The sequence below is a fragment of the Lonchura striata genome, chromosome 7, assembly GCF_046129695.1.
Source record: "Lonchura striata isolate bLonStr1 chromosome 7, bLonStr1.mat, whole genome shotgun sequence".
NCBI classification, from domain to species: Eukaryota; Metazoa; Chordata; class Aves; order Passeriformes; family Estrildidae; genus Lonchura; species Lonchura striata.
Window position 1 is genome coordinate 28,263,607 of NC_134609.1, and position 21,221 is coordinate 28,284,827.

Below are 21,221 nucleotides of genomic sequence, written 5' to 3' on the forward strand. Positions count from 1 at the left end.
CCTCTTCGGGACAGATTAAAATGCAGGATTCCTTAACTCAAGTCCTCCAGCACACCGTGTCCACATGTGTGAACTCAGACTGCAGGCCCAGCTCTCATGTGTCAGTGGAAAGAGAACAGAAACATTTGGGAGGCAGCTATACATGTGCAGTGGTTGCAGAGCTGGCCGTGCATTTGTTCCCCTCGGTGCTTTCTAAATTCATCCTCAGATTTCAGGCTCCTGGGAATACAATAAAATCACTCAGGCTCAGAGTTACATCAGCGGGGATGGCAACCGTATGTGACCTCTGGGATCCAGAGCCTTTGGCACTTGATGTTCTCCCCTCACAAGTGTGACTGGGTTGGGAGGGCTGCCTGTCCTTTCAACAGGACTGCATGTTTTAGAATGGGAGAAAAGGAATTAGAAATGGAAATTTTGAATTATTTACAGTTTTCTGGTATCTTCATTTCTTGATATCTTCATTTTGTGTTGTTTATTCAGTACACTTATCATGTTTGGGCATCTGTAAACTCCCTTTCCACACACACTCCCACTCAGATAATAAATGCTAAATGCCAGATATTTTTGTCTGGCTGCTGCTGGTTCTATCTCCTGGCCTTTTGTCTTTGCTGTGGATGAAAAAACAGATGAATGGGAGTTGTGACTTCAGGTGTTAATGGTTGATAGACTGGGTATGGCTCTTAATCTGGAAATATTTATGGGATGTGCACCAAAAATCATTGATTTCTTAACATCCTTTACAGCTTCACACCCTAAACACAGAGCAGGAAGTGCTCTCCTAATAAACAGCTTAGTAACTGGGCAGGACTCCTAAACTTTTCCATAAAATTCAGACTTGCCACAACTTGCATTCTGAGGGTGAAAGAGGTTAACTGCAGCTATTAAAAATTAATTGCTACATTGGCAATGCACTTCTAAACAAGCAATTTGTCAATAATTGTTTATGCAAAACAAACATTTTAGGCATTTAAAGATTTAACTTGTTATTTGCTGTAACTGGAAGTAAAATATTCATATGCTCAGTATGTTAGGGCCTTGAAATTGCAAATTCTTAACTGTATGCTGAACTTCTAAGATGAGGGGAAAATTCCCTAGGGTAACTCTTGAGTTCAGTGGGACACACATATTTCAAGTTACAGACACACCTATGTCTTTGTAAAACTGTATTTTGGTTTTTTTAACATCATCTGTCACATGCAGGAATTATTTACAGCAAAATGACTTTTTCTGCCCTAAACTCAACATGAACTATGAGGAACTCAAATGTTCTTCCATGCTTTGTTATTTGCAAGTTTTGTTTTAAATAGGAATGAATTTTCCCCTTAATAATATTGAGCTAGGTCAGATTACCCACAAAAGAGACAATACTTTATTTTTCTGTGTTTTAAAATACCAACTTTTAGGGCCATAGCTTTATGTTGATTGTATTAAATGGGTTGTCTAAAAATACATGTTCCCTGAAAGTAATGATTGATTTAATGTAGATTGGGTTTTACTCAGGGGAATTATCCTCAGCATGTGGTGTAATTTCCCCGTAGTGTTATTCCCTTTAAAAAGAGTGGAAGATAATGGGACTAGGTGTGACCTTAAGAGGTCATCCAGTCCATCCTTCTGCCCTAAAGCAGGATCAGCTGTGCTTAAGGAACTCCCAACAGATGTTTGTCTAACCCCAGCATGTCTTGCAGACAGAAAAGCAAGACTGCAAATAATGAAAAGGAAGATGTAGGATATGTTCCCTGAATAGTTTTCCTTGTTAGCTCCATCAGAGGGAGAAATATAAATAGAGATATCCAGACAGGTCAGTCTGGGCCTATCCTGCTGGATGAAAACTCAGACTTTTCAGTTCTGTTGTGCTCTGAATAAAACATGGAGCGAGCTGCAGCAGCAGGATGATGAATCTGTGCTACTCCACTCTGACAGTGATAGTTTAACTCACTGCCACAGCCTGTGCCAGCACTCTCATTTTAATTCTGCTCACCATACATTAATTACAAACTTGCCCCAATTCCTTCATCTGCTCCTGAGTAAAATGAGCAACTTTTCAGCATTATTGGATTGAATTATTCAGCATTATTGAACCAGAAAAATTGTTTTGATTGATTCATAATGCTGAACTTGGTTCACAGGATTGCCATCTGCCTTGAACCTGCTAAGTCACAAGTTTATTTCTATGGCTCTTGACAAAGTTGACACCAGTATGGCAGTAGATAGTTCATGGGTTTGGATATTGTCATCAAGAATATTTAACCACTTCAGACATGCCTGGAACTGTTTCATATTTAATAGCTGCAAACAAGTCTAATGTTACAAAGAAGATGTTATAAAAGTCTTAAGAGAAAACTGAGTCAGGTGAAATCTGAAAAATGCAAATATATGATGATGAATGCTCTGTATAGTGAACATCACCAACATTTCCATCCCAGATTTGTTACTGTGCATTTACCAGCTCCGTTGACAGATGGGATTAATGATAAGTAAACAATCAGAGATTAAAGATAAATGATAAGGAGCAATTATAACTGTGGATGGAATTTTCTGTTTTCCAGTGCTGTTTCACAGAGGGTAGAAGGGCTTTCCCCCCTCAACCTCCACCCAGTTTTGTTGTCCTCCAGATCACAGTATCTGTGACAGGAGCTTGCTTCCAGGGTGAAGAACCCTGGGCACAAAATTGCTAATGAGCAATTTAGTCAGTAAGAAGATAGACCTGCAACACAGCAAAAAGCCTGAATAACAATTGACTCCCACTTCTCCACCCCCTCCCCAGTTCCATGTTGTGGTTTCTGTCCCTCCTCTTCTAATTAAGCTTCCCTGAGTGCAAAATTATTGTCAATAATAAAGTGTATTCCTTGCCTGAGGAAAACCTCCTGGCATCTCCCTGCTGTTTGCTCATGGCCTGTCATGCCCCGTGTTGTCAGTGATCCAGCAGACACCAAATATTCTATTGCCATCCCTGGTATTCCCAGTGTATGGATAAGTGTTTTCAGTGTTCTAGGGAAAGGAAAATTCCTCTGAGCAAAACCCTTTTCTGAACATTTAAATAAAATGTATTGGTGCTATGAATTAAATGCTCAAACCCATGGCAAGCATTGCTGAAACTTGTTTATACTATATATGAATTGTAAGTCATATTTTACCTTACATTTTAGGCTTAGCCTTAATACAGGCAAATTTCAAAGCTCTTTAAAGCCTAGTTTGTTTTCTACTGCAATGACTCTGAAGAAGGTTTTTAGGACCTGAGACAGACTCATATTCAGCTTTAGGTGCAGCTGTCCCTAAAGAAATTGTTTGTTGGGCAGTTCTCAGAATAAGAAGGAGTCTTGGCCCCACCTGGAAGTGCATTTTGTGCATGGTAGCACAGCCCAAAATGCTGTGTTTGCATAAACACAAAGCTAATCTGCAGGGACCCAGAGCTGGTCACTGACTCACTTCTCCATCAGGTATTTTGTGTGCAAAACTCGGGCAGAGAAGCAGAGAGAGGCTTCTCAAATTTCTGGATATTACTTAAAATCCATTCTATGCTTGGCCATACAGGAGGTGTTTTAAGCATCTTTTCTAGCTCCAGTCTAAAGGGGACTTGAAATTTCTGAAATGTAGCCTGTCACTGCTAAGCTGTGGCAAAGCTCTGAGCCATCTCTCCTTGTGCACTGACCACCCAGCCCCTGGCAGTGTGTTTTCTGTGCCCTGCTTTGCTTGGGATTCATAATTTCATGTCAAGTAAACACTGCCCCTTGCTTCCCTGTACAATCCTACACAGATGTTTCTCTCCATATTCCCATGCCCAGGCATGGAAGGTGAGTGAGAGAACAAGGTTAACCTATTTCATCACCTACAAACCACAGTGTGGAAAAAAACTGAGGTCCACACAGTGAAAAATACTAAAAATAACTTTTCCTTCTTGCAGTTAGTCACCTCTGATTCCACTTTTTCTCTCTTATCTTTAATGGGTGGAGATAGAGAGCACAGCAAGGGTTGTAGCTTGGATGCACTGAAATCAAGCACTGCAATGACATGAGCTCATCATTTGGGTGTGGGTGGTGGCACAGCAGCATCCCACACTCAGCAGGGTGAGCCCTCTGACCTTTGGGTGAGACTCTACTGTGCTGATTAGTTAGAGAAAACATTCAGCAGATGGGCCCTTCTTAATCTTCTGCTACACACTCGAGTACAGCCAGATAACAGCACTTACTGTGTAGCTTTGCCAAAGGGTCTCTTAGAAGCAGAAACAAAAAGCCTTTCTTTGAGGTGCTGTGCGTTTTCTCAGTGTTATTTTTTTCCCCCCATTTTTCCCATGTTGCTCCTTTAGTCTGTCAGGTGTGTGTCCCCTCTCCTCACGCTGATCTCAGATTTTGGAGTGGTTAAAATGCATGCCATGAGCACGGTGGCTCTCAGGTAAGACTGGGAGCACACTTCACAGAGTAATAATCATTTAAATCACTGTTCATCTGATAGTTTAACTGCTGAGAGCAGATTATCAGCTCCTCGGTGCACGCACTGCATGGCTTTGAAACATCAGTGGCAACGAACGGTTTTTATTCTTTGCTTCTTATTCTTAGCTTCTTTATTGACATGAAACAAATAAACGTTTCCATTGTTGGCAGCATCGGTAATGAAGGCATCACCAGCCACAGTGCTGAAGAGCAACCCAGCCCAAATTGCAGCCTGGGGTCTCCAGAGGGGACGGGACAGAACAGTGCCTTGCAAGAGCAAGGAGGACAGACAGACTCTGATTCCTTAAAACGCTCTGCTGAAGCAAAGGAGAGAATCCTGCCTGTCCCAGGCTGTCCCAAAGAACCTGCCACAGGCAGCAGTGACAAATCACTCACCTCAGCCTGCGACAGAGCACAGCCATCACCTGGTCCAGGGGACGACAAAGAAGAGGGATCAGCACATGCTGGATCTGTGGACAATTCTGCTGCCTCCTGTACTAAAAGCAGCGAGAATGAGCCCAGGATGCCACGCCAGGAGCCCAGCCCTGCACTCCCAGCAGTGCAAGGAGCCACAGCAGCGAGTTTGGGTGAATTAGGATCACTCCAGCTGGATGAGCAGCTGGGTGGCATGAGGGAGCCACATGGCAGCACGTGTCCCCAGGGTGAAGCAGCAGGAGATTGTTTTACTGCTCAGGAGGCCGAGCAGGAGCGAGGAGTTTTGGAAGTAGGTCAGCTGCAGGCAGTAATGCAGCAAGGTAGACAGAACACAGATGGTGGAGAGGGTCTGCTAATGAAAAAGGAAACCTTAATCCCAAATTATCCAGCAACAGGAGGCTCAGTTGGTGAAAAATTTGGAGTAATTGCGAATGCTCAGGGCTTCACTGAGACCTCTAATCTACAGATGGGGGCTGAAACAACAGCTAAAGGGAATGAGGCAAATCCAGCTCTATCTGGAAGCAAAAGGGAGCAATCAGAACCCTGTACTTTAATATCAGAGTTGCCTCCTAGCCCTCCAAATCTCTTCCTGGTACCAAAGCCTGAAGAGCCTTCGAGGGAATATGTGCCTGGAAATGGCTCTCAAGATCCAGAGAGCGAAGCAGTGAAAACAGCCTTGGAAAAAAACAAACCCCTTTTTCAAAGAGAGCTTCAAAAGGAAGATGAGCTTGTTAGTGCCGAGAATTTCAGTGTGCCTTTATCATTTGAGAGAGAGGAAGAAGAAAAATCAGCTGTCACAACTGAAAGCCCAAAAGAAGCCAATAGCAATGAAATCATAAAAGCTGATGATGTGTCTAGAGGAAGCAACACACTCTCTGAAACAGAAAGCATTATCAGTCCCACCAAGGAAAATTCAGTGGTAGATAAAAGATTATTACTGGAAGAATATGCATTAAGTACTTCTTTGAGCAGATCCACAGAGCTGCATCAAAAAGAAACGGGGGTGGATGTAACAGGAAGAAAAAATGGAATCAGAACAGAGGATGCACAAGTGTCAGAAACCAGTGAATTACCTGAGGGCTTGAGTGAGGCAGGAAGACAGCTATTGAGCTCTGTTAGTACCCACCACCAGGACATGGAAAATATCCACTTGGAACATGATCCTGAAAAATCCAGTCTTTGTGAAAACACTTCAACAGGTGACCTGGGGGAAGAAGGTGGGGGAAAGCCTCTGAATTTGGACAGTAACTTTAAATCACCCGAAGGGAATTCCCAGCCTCGTGGTTGTGAACCTGAACAACAAATGAGCAAAGAGAAAACAGCTGCCCCAGATGGCCTGGAGAACAAGCTGGTGGCTTCACTGCAGCTGGCCAGGGAGGAATGCCCAGGGAGTTTTGATTGCTTTAACACCGAGGCAGAAGGCAAAACTTGGGAGCAGTCAGGCTGTACCAGGACTGAAAAGGTTTGTTTAGATGGTGCACACAGTTCACTGCTCCTCCACCCTGGGAACAATCATATTAAGCAGAGTAAGCAGGATGAGTCCTGGGAAAAGGCTTTTGCTAGAGAAGCTGTGCTGGAATCTGAACCCAAAGCTGAGAGTCAAGAAAAGCCTGAGAGCTCCAGCAAATCAGGAGAAAGTACAAAGATGCCAGAATTAAAACTCGATCTCCAGGCCTTAAATGAGTTGGCAGGGACCATGGGACAAACCAAGGAGGCCTCACAGGCTCTGGAAACCAAAGAACAGGACAGTCACATCACCAAGGCACCTCACAGACATCCAGAGCAGGAACCTGCAGCTGCACACAGCAGTGCTGGGGATGGAAATCAAAATGAGGGCGTTCAACAAGAGAAGCACCAAACTGCAGCGAAAAGTTCTGTGGAGGATGAAGATTTGGCTCAGAAAGGTAAATGTAAATCGGAGGTGCAAGCTCAGCTGGAGCAAGTGGCTGCAGAAAGTCACAGAAATGCACAGATGGCTCGTTCAGAACCCCCCAAAACTGCAGTCAGCACTTCAGGACTTACTGATCACCAAGTTCACATGGAGGAAAGGGGTGACAGCCACGTCACTGCAAACAACTGCCCCTCTGAGAGGGACACCTGCATCTCTTCAGAGGTGCTGGAGTGCAGTGTCCCAGAGGGGCAGGAAAATGAAGGTGTTCCAACAGCTCCTCCCCAAGCAGGGCAAGCAGAGCAGTCGCTGTCTGCTGCTGGTGACAGCAGCTGGAGCTCAAGCACAGAGCCGGAGCAGCAGGAGCAGCAGGGCAGGCTGGCAGCTGCCAGCAGAGCAGATGAGCAGCAGCACAACGCAAGGGCACCACAAGCCCAGTGCCCGGACCGAGCCAACCACAGCAACGTAGCACAAACACCTCCGGGCATTTCAAACAACCCTGACAAACCATCTCCTGTGCCGGGTCCAGCACCGCCCCAGAGTGGCTCTGACAGCCCAAAGGAGCCGGACAAGGAGGACAGCGGCGCTGAGGATGCGAGCAAACACGGGCACGACGCTGCTGGTGTGACCGCGCATCATTTGCGAGGTCGCAAGGAGAGAAACAAAACCCATCGCGAGGCAGAAAAGTGCTGCAGCAAGCAAAACTCAAGCGAGCCCGAGCAGGGTGATAATTCTTTGATCTCAGGGAGGCAGCACGAAGCAGCATGTCAGAGAGACACGTTTTGTAAAGAGCTCGGAGAGAGTGAGCAGCCAGGCAGCGTGTGCAGGAGGGAGGAGAATGCTGGGGGAAGCTGTGCTGCTGCTGGAAACACAGGGACGCAGGATTCAGCAAGTGCCACTAACATAGCACAGGCTTTGCCAAGAGACACAGAAATAGCACGTACTTCTGATCATTCTGAGAAAAATGATCCCCAAATATCTCGTCCAGAAATGCAAAGGAAAATGCCATTAATGGCAAAAAACTCTGAAAATATTCTGACTGCTGATGGGGCAGTCATCCAGAAAAATGGAAATATAGAGATGAATTGTGAGGACAGTGCTTCTGTCCCAGAAATAAGCAATATAAAGCCTGATACAAATCCAGGGGCACAAGGATCTCCTTCACCATTACAGGCACACAGGGAAGTCATTCCCACTGATGACTCATATAAATCCAGCTGCATTCAAAATGCAACAGAGCAGCCTGGTTATTGTCAAGCAGATTTTACCATTTCTGCACTCAGCCATCCCAGCCAGCAACCTGGAAACAACAAGGACAAGGGTACTGGTGGGGGATCACTAAACAATGAGCTGGAAGCTGTAGCATCCCAAAACACCTTAGAATGTAACTCTAATTTGCAGGGTCCCCCAGGTCCTCAGGTGCCAGCACCCTTAGGTCCCTCACCCAGGGTAAGCACAGGTAAAACAGCAAATTCAGAAAACAGCTCTGCAGGGAATATGTGTGTGAGTGAAAAAGACTGCCCAGACCAAAGCTTTCAGGGTGATGGAGACAGAATGTTTGCCCTGTCAGAGACTTTGAATGTAGGGCAGAGAACTGGAAACTTATCACACTTCAGTTCTGAGAAGCTGAAGAAAGAGATCTCTGCAATTAAATCCAAAAAAACAAAAAGTGAGCTAAACTTCAAAGAACAGCAAAGTGACAGTTCAGCAGAGTCTCTGTTAGCACTCCCTACTACAGAAGGGAAGCTGCTGAGCCTTTCATCATCACGAGAAGGCTGTAATGAGGAAATTGCAACCAATATCTGCGTGGATGACAAGTATGGTAAGATCTTAGAGAAACCTGGGAATTCAGAAAAAATGGAAGAGCTTTCAAAAGAGAATAATAACATAACCAGGGCAGACACCAGTGTTTCCGAGCAGTCTGCAGAGAACTCTGGAAGGGAGCATGAAACTCTGACTTGCAGCTCTCTGGACATTGGCTCCAGCATCCCAGACTTCAGGGAGCACATCAGCCAGATTTTTAAAAAAACTGTCCACAGCACACTGAGTGCTGAATTACCCCAACTTTTGACTGAAAACCATGCAGGCTTCAAGCAGAGTCCAGTGGCCAAGGACACAGCAGAATTCTGTGGCGCTGAGGAGTTCTCAGAACCAAACAAGGCGGGCGAAGGAGCTCCCGAGGGCAGCTCAGCAGCAGAGGGGCAAGAGTTGCCTTTAGCTACTGAGATTTCCTGCAGATCTCTGCAACAAGAAAACCCAGGGGCAGAGCTGCCACCAGCAAGTCTCCAGGACCCTGAGGAAAGCAGGCAGCCCTCTGGCTGTTTAGAAGTGGTCCCTGGCTTGGATGGCGCTCCATCTGCCGAACAAGCTCCGGAAAATCTGCAAAAGCCAGGCAAACCCACTGAGAGCAGTGAGATGGAAAGAGAGGAGGGCGTGTGTGCCAGTGGCGTTGATCCTGAATCGCTAATAAGCTTAGAGATAAAGAAGCAAGGACCAGCTTCATTTGATGGGGCAGCAGCTGAGAACTTCCCTGCGTGTTCCGACAGCCAGCAGCAGCTCACCGGAGCTGCTCTCTCTGCAGGCGATCTTCAGGGGAGGAACGTAGAAGATGCTGCTGCCACAGAAGGAAATAACTTAATTACAGAGTGCAATGCACAACCAGTTCCCTCTGAAGAGGATGTAAGTCTTCCTGCTGCACAGGGCCAGGATCCCAAGCCAAATGAACAGGAGAGAAGTGAGCACGGTGATGCAGATGTTGCCAAGAGCATCTCTGACATGGCAGCTTCAACGCTTGTCCCGGGAGGATCTTACAACCACGGAGAATTGCCAGGCAATTTCAGTGTGTCACCTGAGGGAAAACAGGAGGCAAACATTCACAGCAATTCTGTGCATGACTTTAGGTCTCAGAGTGACATGCAGCTGATACAGGATGAAGCAGTAAATAGGAAATGCTTGGAAACACCGGGAGATTCTCAAGATGCACAGCAAGAAAAGAGAGTGGCCATGGATGGGTTAATAAATTACTTAAAAACTGAAGTAAGCCAGGATGATTGCTTGCAAACTGACTGTAAACTAGAGTCTGGCAATATGACTGAGGGAGATGTGAAAGAAAAAGGTGACACAGTGTTAAGCACAGCAAGGACAGGTCATGAAAAAAGTGGAGACATCCCTGAAACTGGTACTGCAAGGATGTTAGTCACTGCTGAGGGACACCTACCTATAAACACGAGCACTGAGGAGCAGCAGGCAGACCTGTACAAAAATCACTCTGCAGCCCTCCCTGTGATGGAGCAGGGTGAGGATTCTGCACGTGCAGGTCCTGTTGTTGCTGAAAATCAGCCAAGCAAGATGAATTCAGAACACGAGAGCTCCCTCCAGGATGCCAAAGGAAAGCTGTCACTAACTGAGCCTAAGAACCTTGACCTCAGTGAACTTCAAGACATGGCTGTGGCAGGATTACCCTCTGAAAGGTATTTACTTTGAATTACTTTGTGAAATGCTTGGCAGGAGCCCAGGGCTGGAGAGGGCTGCAATTTTCCAGGCAGGTGCCCGTTGTCTGGGCAGTTTGGGAGGGCATGTCACTTACTCTGTTCTTAACTTTATCTTAAATATATGTTGCTTCTAAATATGGATTATGTGGAAAAATATATATATATTTGTAAGGACAGAGAGGTCCTGAAAGCTGAGGAGCAGAGTTCTGAGCTGTTCCCTCTGCTGGGCCAGGTTCCTGTCCATACCTGTGTGGGTTTGCTTCCCAGCGTTCTCACCTCGTAGCCTGAAGTCAGGCATACAAATTGCACTTCCTAGCCTTAAGTTAGGAGACTTCTGCCTCAGTTTTGGTGACCCAGTTAAATGAGACCTGCAGCATTCACATGGTGTAGTGCAGTGTTTAAAAACAAGGAGTAACCCAATTACTAAGGAGTAACCCAGTTACTCACAGTTAGTTGTCTGGGCCTCCCTCTTATCCTCCCGTACAATATAATTGCACTGACAGTACCTTTGATCACCGTGTTATTCAGTGTTTCTAATGACATGGAGTTGTTTCAGATGTGAATTCTTCTGAGCTGGGACTTGCAGAGCCTCAGAGTTGCTTTTTTTTTTGGTTTTATTTATTTTTATTTTCCAAACCTAGTAATAACTGATTTAATAAAGTTTAGACTTTTTTTTTCTTTTTTAATGAGCTTCTACTTTGCTGTTTGAATTCCTAGCTTGATATGCAGTTAATTCATGATAATTATGATCTTAGAACAGGTGATTTCCCTTTATCTAGTCATGTCACTGCTTCCTCTGTAACCTCAGAACTTCTTTGCATGCTGTCCCTCTCTTTTCTGTATCAGAGGAGGCAGCGATGGCTGAGACAACAGCAGAGCACAGGGAAAATCTAAACTATATCAGACAATGCCAATGAATGATCTGCAGGGGTGGAATCTTTCTAAGTAATCCCAAAAACATAGATGGCACTAACTGACCAATGAGGGAAAATGTTCCAGTGCCACATTCCTTCAAGGCTGAGGTGATAAAACCATATTGTAAGTGAAAATTCCTGAAGTGATTCAGCTGTGGTGAGAACGTGGGGGAGTTCTGCCTGCTGGGATGGAGGCTGAATGTCATTCAATAGTGTGAGCAGAATGCATATTAGAAAAATATTAGAAGTGTTGGAAACTAAGACAGATATATGACTTTCTCTTGAAGGATCTGTCTATAAAATGACAAGGAAATTAGACCCTGTTATTTCTCTTGGGGTCCTTCCTTTTTTCTTTGCTTCCCTTCACATGATGGGAGGCTTCACAGTGGGCAGCTTTAAAATTCCCAATCCAATTGCTGGCAGGGGCTGGCTCAGGAGCCATAAGGGACTCAGGGCAGTGCATAAATCTGTGCATGTGTTTCACATCAGGGTGGGTACCATGCTTTAAATAAATACCTGTGGCAGGCAGGGCAGGGCTCTTGAAACAGCTGCTGACAATTCACGGAGTGGTTGCTTAATGCTTGCATATGCTTCAAGAATTCATTATCACCTGTTTTTCCAGCGTGAGGGTTTGCATCAACAGGCAGCTGCTCATTTTGGACTGTGGCTGAAACACTGGGGACTCTCAGAGTCATATTGCTCATTTTTAGAGCAATATGCATTTGTATCACAAAAAAGAAGCAGAGAGCATTAGCTGAGCTGCCTGGTCTGTCTTCCTCAGGTCCAATACACTGACCAGTCCAGTTTTCCTCTGAGATTAAAACTGGGTTTGTGTCATTGAATTTCAAGGTGTATTCCATATGCTGTGTATGTCAGCCACAAAGCTTTGAGTGCTTTGCAGTGGTTTATTGCCCTGTCATCCTTACAGAGGATAAACTACTACAGCCATGCAAAATGAGGTGCATGTTTCTAAGAGCCAGCTGTGAGAATAGGGACCTGATATAAAGAACACCAGGGAGAAAGATTCCTCCCCAGCTCTCAAAATAAATATCAATAAGAAGTAAATTATGTTTAGGAGAATGAGATGGTTCTGAGAACCATTTAGAACCTTCTTTCTGAGACGGTTCTGAATAATTTCAGCTTTGTTTTCTTCCCCTTCCACCTCTTCTCTATAACTCCCTCTCTTACAAGATCCCTCATATGGAAACCCCACTGAACTGTGCATGAGGGTGTAAAGTTGTGAGATCTGACTTTTAAATTCTTGTTGGGATTTCTTCCTGGAGAGGAAAGAGAGGAATTTCTTTGCTTTGTGGCTGTACCCTGGGAGGAGGCTGGTCAGGAGATGAACAAGCACTGCCTGCAGGATTCCTGCCCCCACCACCTTTATGGGGGCAGCTGATGAGGAGAGCCTGATGAGTCTGCAGGCAGCAGTACAGCACCAACCACTTCCATGCAAATCTTCTGTAAAAACAAAAAGAGAAAACCTGTATTCCTAATGGCCACATTTTGGCATCAAAATGTCACTATTCCTACTTAATTGGCTTCCATTTTCTTCACTTTTCTATCTGAGGTTTACTTGGAAAGGAAGACCAAGACTTGAGGAGTTTTTTTGGTTTGTTTTTTCTCCTTTTGCAATTGAAACCCACATTTGTATAATGTAACACACATTTGTGTAATGCAATCTACACATCTTTCTTTTATGGAGGGAGAATGGAGGGAGTCCTTAAGTCCCTGAAATGCTCCTGTTTGCACCATGGTCTGTGACAGATGTTGGGCAGAGCGTGGAATAAAATTGGAAATGATGGCCAAATTGTAGGGATGTTTAGAGGTGGGATGGATTTTTTGATAAGCTGTTGTAATTCAAGTGGCTGGCACGTGCAAGCTGCCATTGTCTCTTGGAAAAAGCACTGAGGGAGATTTTTGAGGGGAAGCTGTGAAGCCGTTCCCAGATGTGCAGGTGCAGAGAGCACATTGCACGTGGTGGCTGACGTGCTGGTTTGGCAGAACTCTGGGTTTTTTCCCAAGCCTCTGGGTTTTTTTCCAAGCCTCTGGGTGCTCCAGGCTCCCAGAGATGCTCAGGGGCTCAGCTGGGCTGGGAGTGCAGTCAGGGAAGAGCACAGGGAGCTGTGAGCACACTGCAAGCAGTGACACCCATGCTCTGAGAGAATGCAGAGTTCTGCTGCACTGACTCCCATCACTTATCAATCAAAACAATATTTTTATATGGGAAGTACATGGCAGCAGTTGGAGTCAGCAAAACTACTTGAAAAACATTCCTTATGTACTCTGCATAGGTCAGACAAGATCTCTAAAGTTGGTCCAGACATACTTTTGGATTTGCTTCATTCTTTGTTCTTGCCATCAAAAATTGGCAGGTTCAGTAACTCCAAAAAGAATGTTCACTCCTTAGTAAATATGGTCTTTTTTTTTCTCTGATGACAAATACAGTATTAAATATTTTAACAGTCTTGCTGGATGAGGTGGGGAATGTAGAACTGCTTTTCAGATCAGGCAAGTGGGTTTTGAGCACTAAGGCTTTGTTTCTTTGTTTTCTTAGCATCTGAAAACAAGAGTTTGGAGTTAAAAGGAAACTTATCAAAACACTGATTGTGCAGCTCTTTATTTCCCTATTTTTTAACTTCAAAATCAATTCATGTGTGTAGCACCTCAGGCTCACAAAGCAAAAGGAAAAGTAGCTTACACATATATGAAATGCACAAAATTAATCAAGTCATTTATCTCTCCTGCCCTTCTTCCTTTGTATCTGAATTCTTTCTCTTTACTTTCCTCCCTTCTTCCTGTCATTGTCATCCTTAGCAGGTGCAGCTGTCAGTGCAGTTGTGCCTGTGGAGATGCCTGCAGTCCTGAACTGAATTAACAGGATGGGCAGTTCTGAGGGAATTTCATCTGTGTGAAGCATGAGATACTGAAGTTTCTATTCACAGAAGAGTAAAAATTAAGATAACTTTGCTCTTACCCAACAAACATCTCCCATTGCTTCCCAGGAAGTGAAAGGGAATTTTGCCAGCTATTCTCATGAAATCCATTGACCAAGCTGATCTCTGGTTTAGTCAGCATTGAAGCATTTATGAAATTTGTAAAGTATTTATAAAATGCTGATTGGACAGTATGTCCTGTTGTATTCAAAACACATTCCAGTGAAATACCAGGTATGTGAGACCATGCCACACATTCATAATGTAGGTATTGACATGGATGGGTGATACATGAGCTGTTGTTTTCACACATCCTTGTGTTTCTCAAGACATTGCATTTATTTAACCAAATACAGAAATTTGCTGAGCAAATCCAGCATGGACATTGCCGTACTTTGCCCAATGTCTGGACAGGAAGTTCAGCATCATTTTTTGTCTTCTTTCCTTATTAAATAAAAATTTCTTTCAGATTACTTTTTTTTCCTCCTAATTAGATTTCCCCAGATGTATTTTTCAACCTTGCTTCTTCCAAGTAATCTGCCTGTTTTCTCAAAATCATTTCTGCATCTTACAGATCCCCTGTTCTCTCTGTTCCAACACAATATCTTCTGGCTTCTTGGAAAATTGGATGTACCATGGAGCTTCTTCCATGGTCCCTCTGTCTAATAGAATATGCAAAATAGGATTAGCTCCAGCTTTGAACCCCGTGGAAGGCATCTCTGAAAACAGAATTACAGTCACAAGGATGTGTCTGAAGAGCTAGAATTCCATAGATCTTGCATTAAATTCTATTTTTCCTCTTGTCTTTTATGTTGATTTTTTGGAGGAGCCTATTTTATCTATACTGGTCCAGGTGTGTGGAAATCCACAGATGCATTGCTAGAAACACGAGGGGATTTTTTAGTTGTTGCAATTCCTTAACATCTGGGTGCACTGGAAAAAAAAAAAAGTTGTATATACAGTCACCTCACAGATTAATTCTTACATTCTCTTTGCCTAGAAGTTGTTCTCCCTCTCATGTTGCAGTAATAAGTGCAGAAATGTTAATTGCTGCAACCAAAGGTGTGATTGCTCTGGATTTTAAGGCCCCTGTGAAATGTTGATTGTCACCATCCTGTGCTGTGGGCAAGCACCAGCCCCAAAATGTGATGGTAACCTGCTTCTCCTTGCTGAAATTCGCTGACACCTCCTCTTTGTTCAGCCAGGCTCAACCCTTCCCCTTCCCCAGTTTGGTATCCACCATCCTCAGTGAAATAAGCAGCTGTCCAAAAGTGCCCCAGGACTGCACAGGGTTGTCTCTAATTTAATTTCACTAATTGACTTGCTTTCCCTCTTGGTACATTCCTTTCCAGACAGCTGTGGGAGAGGCTGCAGCCTGCCCTTCAAGGGGGTAAATGCTGGCCCAAAATCTCTGCTCCACTGGGGAGATCCCAGCACAGGACTTGGCCCTGAGCCTCTGGCAGCTCAGCCTGGGAGAATTCTGCCCTGTCCTGCCATCCTTTTCCACCCAGACCATCCTACAAGCACCATACCCACAGCTGTCCTGCTCTGCTTAAAGAAGAGGGCAAATTGTCTGATTGTTCAACAGATAAAATAATCAAATTAGGAAGACAGAGGTAGGCAAGTAGGATTTAAGTGATTCATTGGTCTGGTGTTTCCCAGCCTCCAGTTTGTCAATCTTGGTTTATCTTTGTCCATAGTGATCTGAAAAACATGGACCATGTGCTCCATGAAACTCATCAAACTGCTTTTTTAAAATTCTTCTCCAGACTGTTTTTCCTAGCTGCTTTGGCTGTTGAAGCACAAACAGTGTAATCAATAAAACCTTTTTTTTTTTTTTTTTAAGGCACTCAAGAGCTTATGTAAAATCTTTGGAATTTGTAACCATGATAACATTGTTATGCTCTTCTAGCTGATAGAAATATCAAAGCCAGCTAAGAATAACTCTGCAGCAGACAGAGGAGATTGGATTTGTTTCCTGGAATGGAAGCAAAAGCATGAATACATCACTCAGTTACTAACAACTAAGGAAAAAAAATAAATAGACACTTAAAAATCCCATTTCCCCTTCCTAACAGTGTTATTAAATACTCAAAAGATAGAATTAGTTTGGCTGAATATTTTAAAGTCTCCAAAATTTTCCACATCTTCTTTTTTTTCTTAATGCTGTGATGGTACATGGAACTTACATTACATCTACCATTCTCCAAATCTTGTTCTTCTGGCAGAAACTCCAAATAAGTTTGGTTTGCTAGAGAAGTTATCATTGGTATTTGTGAGGCTTTGAGTCTAGCCTAGGGTTTTCTAAAAACCAATCTTATTTAATTGGAAATTTGCAAAATGGCAGTTTCTCATCACTTTTATCGTCCAAGATGTAATAAGTTATCACTAAACTTTGCTTTAGATTAAGGTGAAAGGCTGGGAATTTAAAAAGACAGCCATCCTAAAGCCTCTCCAGTACAAATTGCTGGGAAATACACAACCTAATTTTCAGCCACCACAAATGATGGTTGTGGGCAATTTGTATGTGGAAAGAAGTGGAAATACAAAGTTCAGGTGTTTGTTACAGACGTGGCTGGGTATTTCAGCCAGGCTCTCTGCTGTTAATTGGATCTGTGGTTTTGCAGAGTGAATGACTGTGAACCTCTGGAACAAGAAACTCCTGTTTTATTCTAAAACTGAAGTACATTTATATGAATTTGTTGCAGAAGGGTCTTAAAATGGGCACCAAGTTTTCACACACAATGATTTAAAATCACACATACATTTTTTGCAGGGCCATGTAGTGATAGGCCAAGGGAGAATGGCTTTAAAATCAAAGAGGGCAGGGCTAGATTTGATATAGGGAAGAAATTCTTCCCTGAAAGGGTGGTGAGACCCTGGAAGAGGTTTTCCAGAGCAGCTGTGGCTGCCCCTGGATCCCTGGAAGTGTCCAAGGCCAGGCTGGACAGGGCTTGGAGCAATCTGGGATAGTGGAAGGTGTCCCTGTCATGGCAGGGGGGTGGCTCCTATAAATGTCCCTTCCAGCCCAGCCCATTCTGTGACTCCACAATTTACATTTTTTAAGTGTCCCTCGCAGTGTGTGCCATCCTGATGCTTTCTGGACTTTCCTTGCAGCACTTCCCTGGGAGCCAGGGAAGGGTTTGGACCCTGGCACAGCCATCCTCTGGGATGTTTCCTGCTCCCAGTCCCTCTCATCAGCTGCTCTGGTCCAGCTCTGGCCTCCTGAGAAACCTTTGCAAGGCTTTCCTTGGCATCTCTTTGCCCTGCCCCAGCCCTGTCATTGTCTGCTGGGTGGTTATCTCTTATTTTCCTGTTGTTTTTCAGCTGGTTCCCTCTGTACCCCCCAAGCCCTCTGTTCAGGTAGCTCAGGCACACCTGAGCACGTTGTTCCTGGAGTTGGAGCCCATCAGCTCCCCATGTTTAAATAGCAGAGGGCACTGGGAGACAATTGGAAATGTTTCTGTGACAAAGGTGGCTTGAAATTGCTTCATGGTAGGTCAAAGGGTTTTGGCACAGCAAAAGGCTAAGGGATGAACAGGTAGAGGCATGTTGTTTGAGAAAAATGAGCATTTATGCTAAAAATGCTGGGTTTGATTATGTTAGCAGGAACGTGGCTTGTCCGTGGTCACAAAGAAAATTAACATTTATTTTAATGAATCATCCTCTTTGCAGGGATTCCCTTCCCCCCAGGGCACTTATACCTGCAGAAGCTATTTGTGAAATGGCTTCCAGATGGCAAAAGAGGTTAATTTCCCCCCAAAATGAGAGGGGGACTGGATCCTTGTACCTGTATCAAAAATGACAGTAAATATTTCCATGGCTGATTTCCTACTGCTTGGGGAGCAGGATATGATAGAGAAAGTTTTAACTCTGAGGCTCATCTTAATTCTTGCTGTCAGAGTGGGTGCTGCTGGCTTCAATTCCTGCAGGCAAGTGAGCTCTCCCCACACTGTGCACAGTGAAAAGCCATGCCCTGCAGCCCAGATGGTGCTGGCATCTACGTGTCTTTCAGCATTTTTTTAACCCATTGCAGTGTCTGATTTGGTGTCTGGGGATCATTTGGTGTAGTCTTCTATTTCCTGTTCAGGTATCTGAATTGTTAAAAGCAGCAATGAGCACGTGGAGGGGAAATCCCTGTCTTCTGCTCTCAGACCAGGTGGGAAAGCTCTCCTCTAACACAAAATTTACCTGAACAAAAATCTGTTGCCTCTTTTTGCTTATAAAAGATCAGACAAGGGCTTAAAGTAGAAACACTTGACTTATTTAACAAAAGAGTTAAAAAATTAAAAATTGAACCTTTTTCCCCCTGCAGCCCAATTCTGAATTGGTGCTTTGAGAAGTTCACGAAGTATCATTGTACCTTAATACTAAAAGGAGATTCTCAGTCCTGCTAGGGACTGGACTGAGCTCTGAAGAGGAATTATTAGTTTTGTCACCCAAAAACCCAAGTTTTGGCACCACAGCTGAAGAGTTTGGAGGCATGGAGTCAACTGGGAAACTAACTCAGCTAAAATGAGTCTCTTTAACCCCAGCATCTTATCCAAAATATCTCTATTGCTTACCAAATGCCCAATCTACCAACTCTCTTGCTGTGGGAGAGATATGAAGCTTATGGTTATTCTATGGTGTGTTATAAACATGATAATAATCTCTCTGGGGAGACACTCAGTTAATTCCTTGGGTGCTGGCAGCTCGTATATGCAATTTGGTGTATCCCCATGCAGACTTAATTACCTTAAAGCCCTTCTTTTGGGTTGTAATAAACCCATAGGAAACCCAAGAGACTAATAAGGGCAGGCAACTAATTAAAACTGCTCCATTTTCTTCGAGGTAAAGAAACCTGTAAGGAAACAGGTAAAAACCTATGGAAAGAAAGAAACTTGTAAGAAAGCAGGTAAAGGAAGTTATTAGAAGGCAGGTAAAGAAATTCCATGAGAAGGAAGATAACCTATAAAGAAGGCAGGTAAAGAAATCCATGAGAAGGAAGATAACCTATAAAGAAGGCAGGTAAAGAAATCCATGAGAAGGAAGATAACCTATAAAGAAGGCAGGTAAAGAAACCTATGAGAAAACCTGGGTGACTTCAGGAGCTGGAATTTAATGCAACAATTAAAAACGGTTTGGTCTAGATTTTTGAGAAATGTTATTTATTCAGCTATAAAAATGTAAGGCTTCAGTGAAAGCTGTTAAAAAGTTTTACGTCCGCATCCTGAAAACGTTTTAAAAAGTTCTGCTTTAAGTTGGGCAAAACAACTGAAACTTCAAACAAAAAGTTGCCAAGCACCATCAATTCAACCAGGTTTTTCTTAAGCGACTTGGGAGCTGTGTGTGTGTACTTTAAGCGCTACACACACCGTAATTTAATCTCTCCACATCCCCTCCCCTCCAGCGGATGGAAACTCCGAAATTCCGCCGTGAAACCGAGGAGAAGGGGGGAAAAAATAAATAAATAAGAAAGGAAGCAGGCAGGTGCGGGCGGGCGGCGGGACAAGGCGGCGGCTCTGCCCCTCACGCGGGGCCCGCCGGCCGCGCTGCCCGCGGGAGGAGCGGGCGCGGCCCCGCCGCCGCCCGGCCTCTCCTCGCCCCGGGAGCCTCAGGGGAGGAGCCTGCGAGCGGCGGCGGCTCGGGGCTGGGGCGGCTCGGGGCTGGGGCGGCTCGGGGCTGGGGCGGCTCGGGGCTGGGGCGGCTCGGGGCTGGGGCGGCTCGGGGCTGGGGCTGCTCGGGTGGCTCGGCTGCTCGGCCCTGTGTGGGCTCCGTCCCGGCGCCGGGCGGTGTCCGGGTGAGGGGCTGCGCTCACGGCGAGCATGACTGCGGGCAGGAGCGCCGCTGGCTTTTCCCTGGCCTCGGTGAGTGGACACTTGCGAGTGGGAAAGTTCTTTCCCCCCCTCTTTTTTCTAATTTTTTTTTCTTTTCTTTTTTATATTTTATTTATTTATTTATTTATTTATTTATTTATTCCTTTTGGAAGCTGTTCCCCCCCTCACCCCAAAGCGCTGCTTCCAGCTCTGGGTGAGGATTAACTCTCCACACCCCCTGCAAAAAAAAACCCCAAAAAACAACAAAAAAACCACCTAAAACTTGTGAGTGGGAAAGTTCTTTCCCCCCCTCTTTTTTCTAATTTTTTTTTCTTTTCTTTTTTATATTTTATTTATTTATTTATTTATTTATTCGTTTTGGAAGCTGTTTCCCCCCTCACCCCAAAGCGCTGCTTCCAGCTCTGGGTGAGGATTAACTCTCCACACCCCCCCCGCAAAAAAACCCCAAAAAAACCAAAAAAACCCCACACCTAAAAACTTAAAAACTGAATGGTTTTGTGGCTCCTGCCGCGGTTTCTGCCCGGGTGAGGAGGAGACTCTGCGTGTGTTGTTTGTACTGAGGAACTTCTGCTTCAGGTTTGCTGGCTGGGAGCTTCGGGAATTTGGGAACTTTGCAGCCCTGCCCCGGTGACATCAGGACGTGACCGAGGCTCCAAAAGCTGCTCCTGGTGGCGTGATGGGCTTTTTATAATTTTGACAGTTATTACAGCAAATATGCTTATTCATCCTGTGCAGGCGGGATTTATACTTCTGACACTTTTATGTGGCTTTCTGCTGTCCCTCGTTTAGTTTGCAAAGGAAGTAGTGTTGTAGCACATGTTTCAGTGCCTTTAAGTATTTGAGTCTGGTATAATTGTGTTTGTTTAATGGAGTAACTCGCCATAAGTTTTAATGCGACCACAGTAATGTAGAACACTCCGGCAAAAAAAAAAAAAATCTATTTTATTGTTACAGTTAATCAATCTCGGTGCACATGTTACAGAAATTAAGGAATTTCTAAGCAAGGAGAGTTGGGTGAGAGAGGAAGTGCAGGCCCTCAGGTATTGTGTGACTAAACCCCATCCCTTGCCAAGATAACTCCTCTGTCTTGTCAGGGTTTCCACAAGGAGTGCCACAAAATGCATTTTTTGAGAACACCAGTGCAGGGTCCCTGAGAGCTCCAGCAGAACGCCGGGAGTTACCTGCGGGCGCTGCCAGCTGCTGCACACCTGGGCTGCCTTCCACAGCTGGGGATTGCCTTCAGGAATCCTTGGAAAACCATTGCGTGTCTCCAGAACCAGCTCCCGCGCCGGTTTGCCTTTGTGGTGCTGC

At 44.6% G+C, this 21,221-nt stretch overlaps 1 protein-coding gene across 9 annotated transcripts in view; it reads left to right on the forward strand.

Annotated features, from left to right (window-relative positions):
- Positions 1-21,221, forward strand: part of TACC2 (transforming acidic coiled-coil containing protein 2) — a 125,838-nt gene that overhangs the window by 27,118 nt on the left and 77,499 nt on the right. For all 9 annotated transcript variants that reach the window (XM_021529311.3, XM_021529303.3, XM_077784730.1 and 6 more), the window contains one exon: positions 4,599-10,220. In XM_021529311.3, coding sequence (XP_021384986.2) covers positions 4,599-10,220 — 5,622 coding nt within the window. The remainder of the gene's footprint in view (positions 1-4,598; positions 10,221-21,221) is intronic.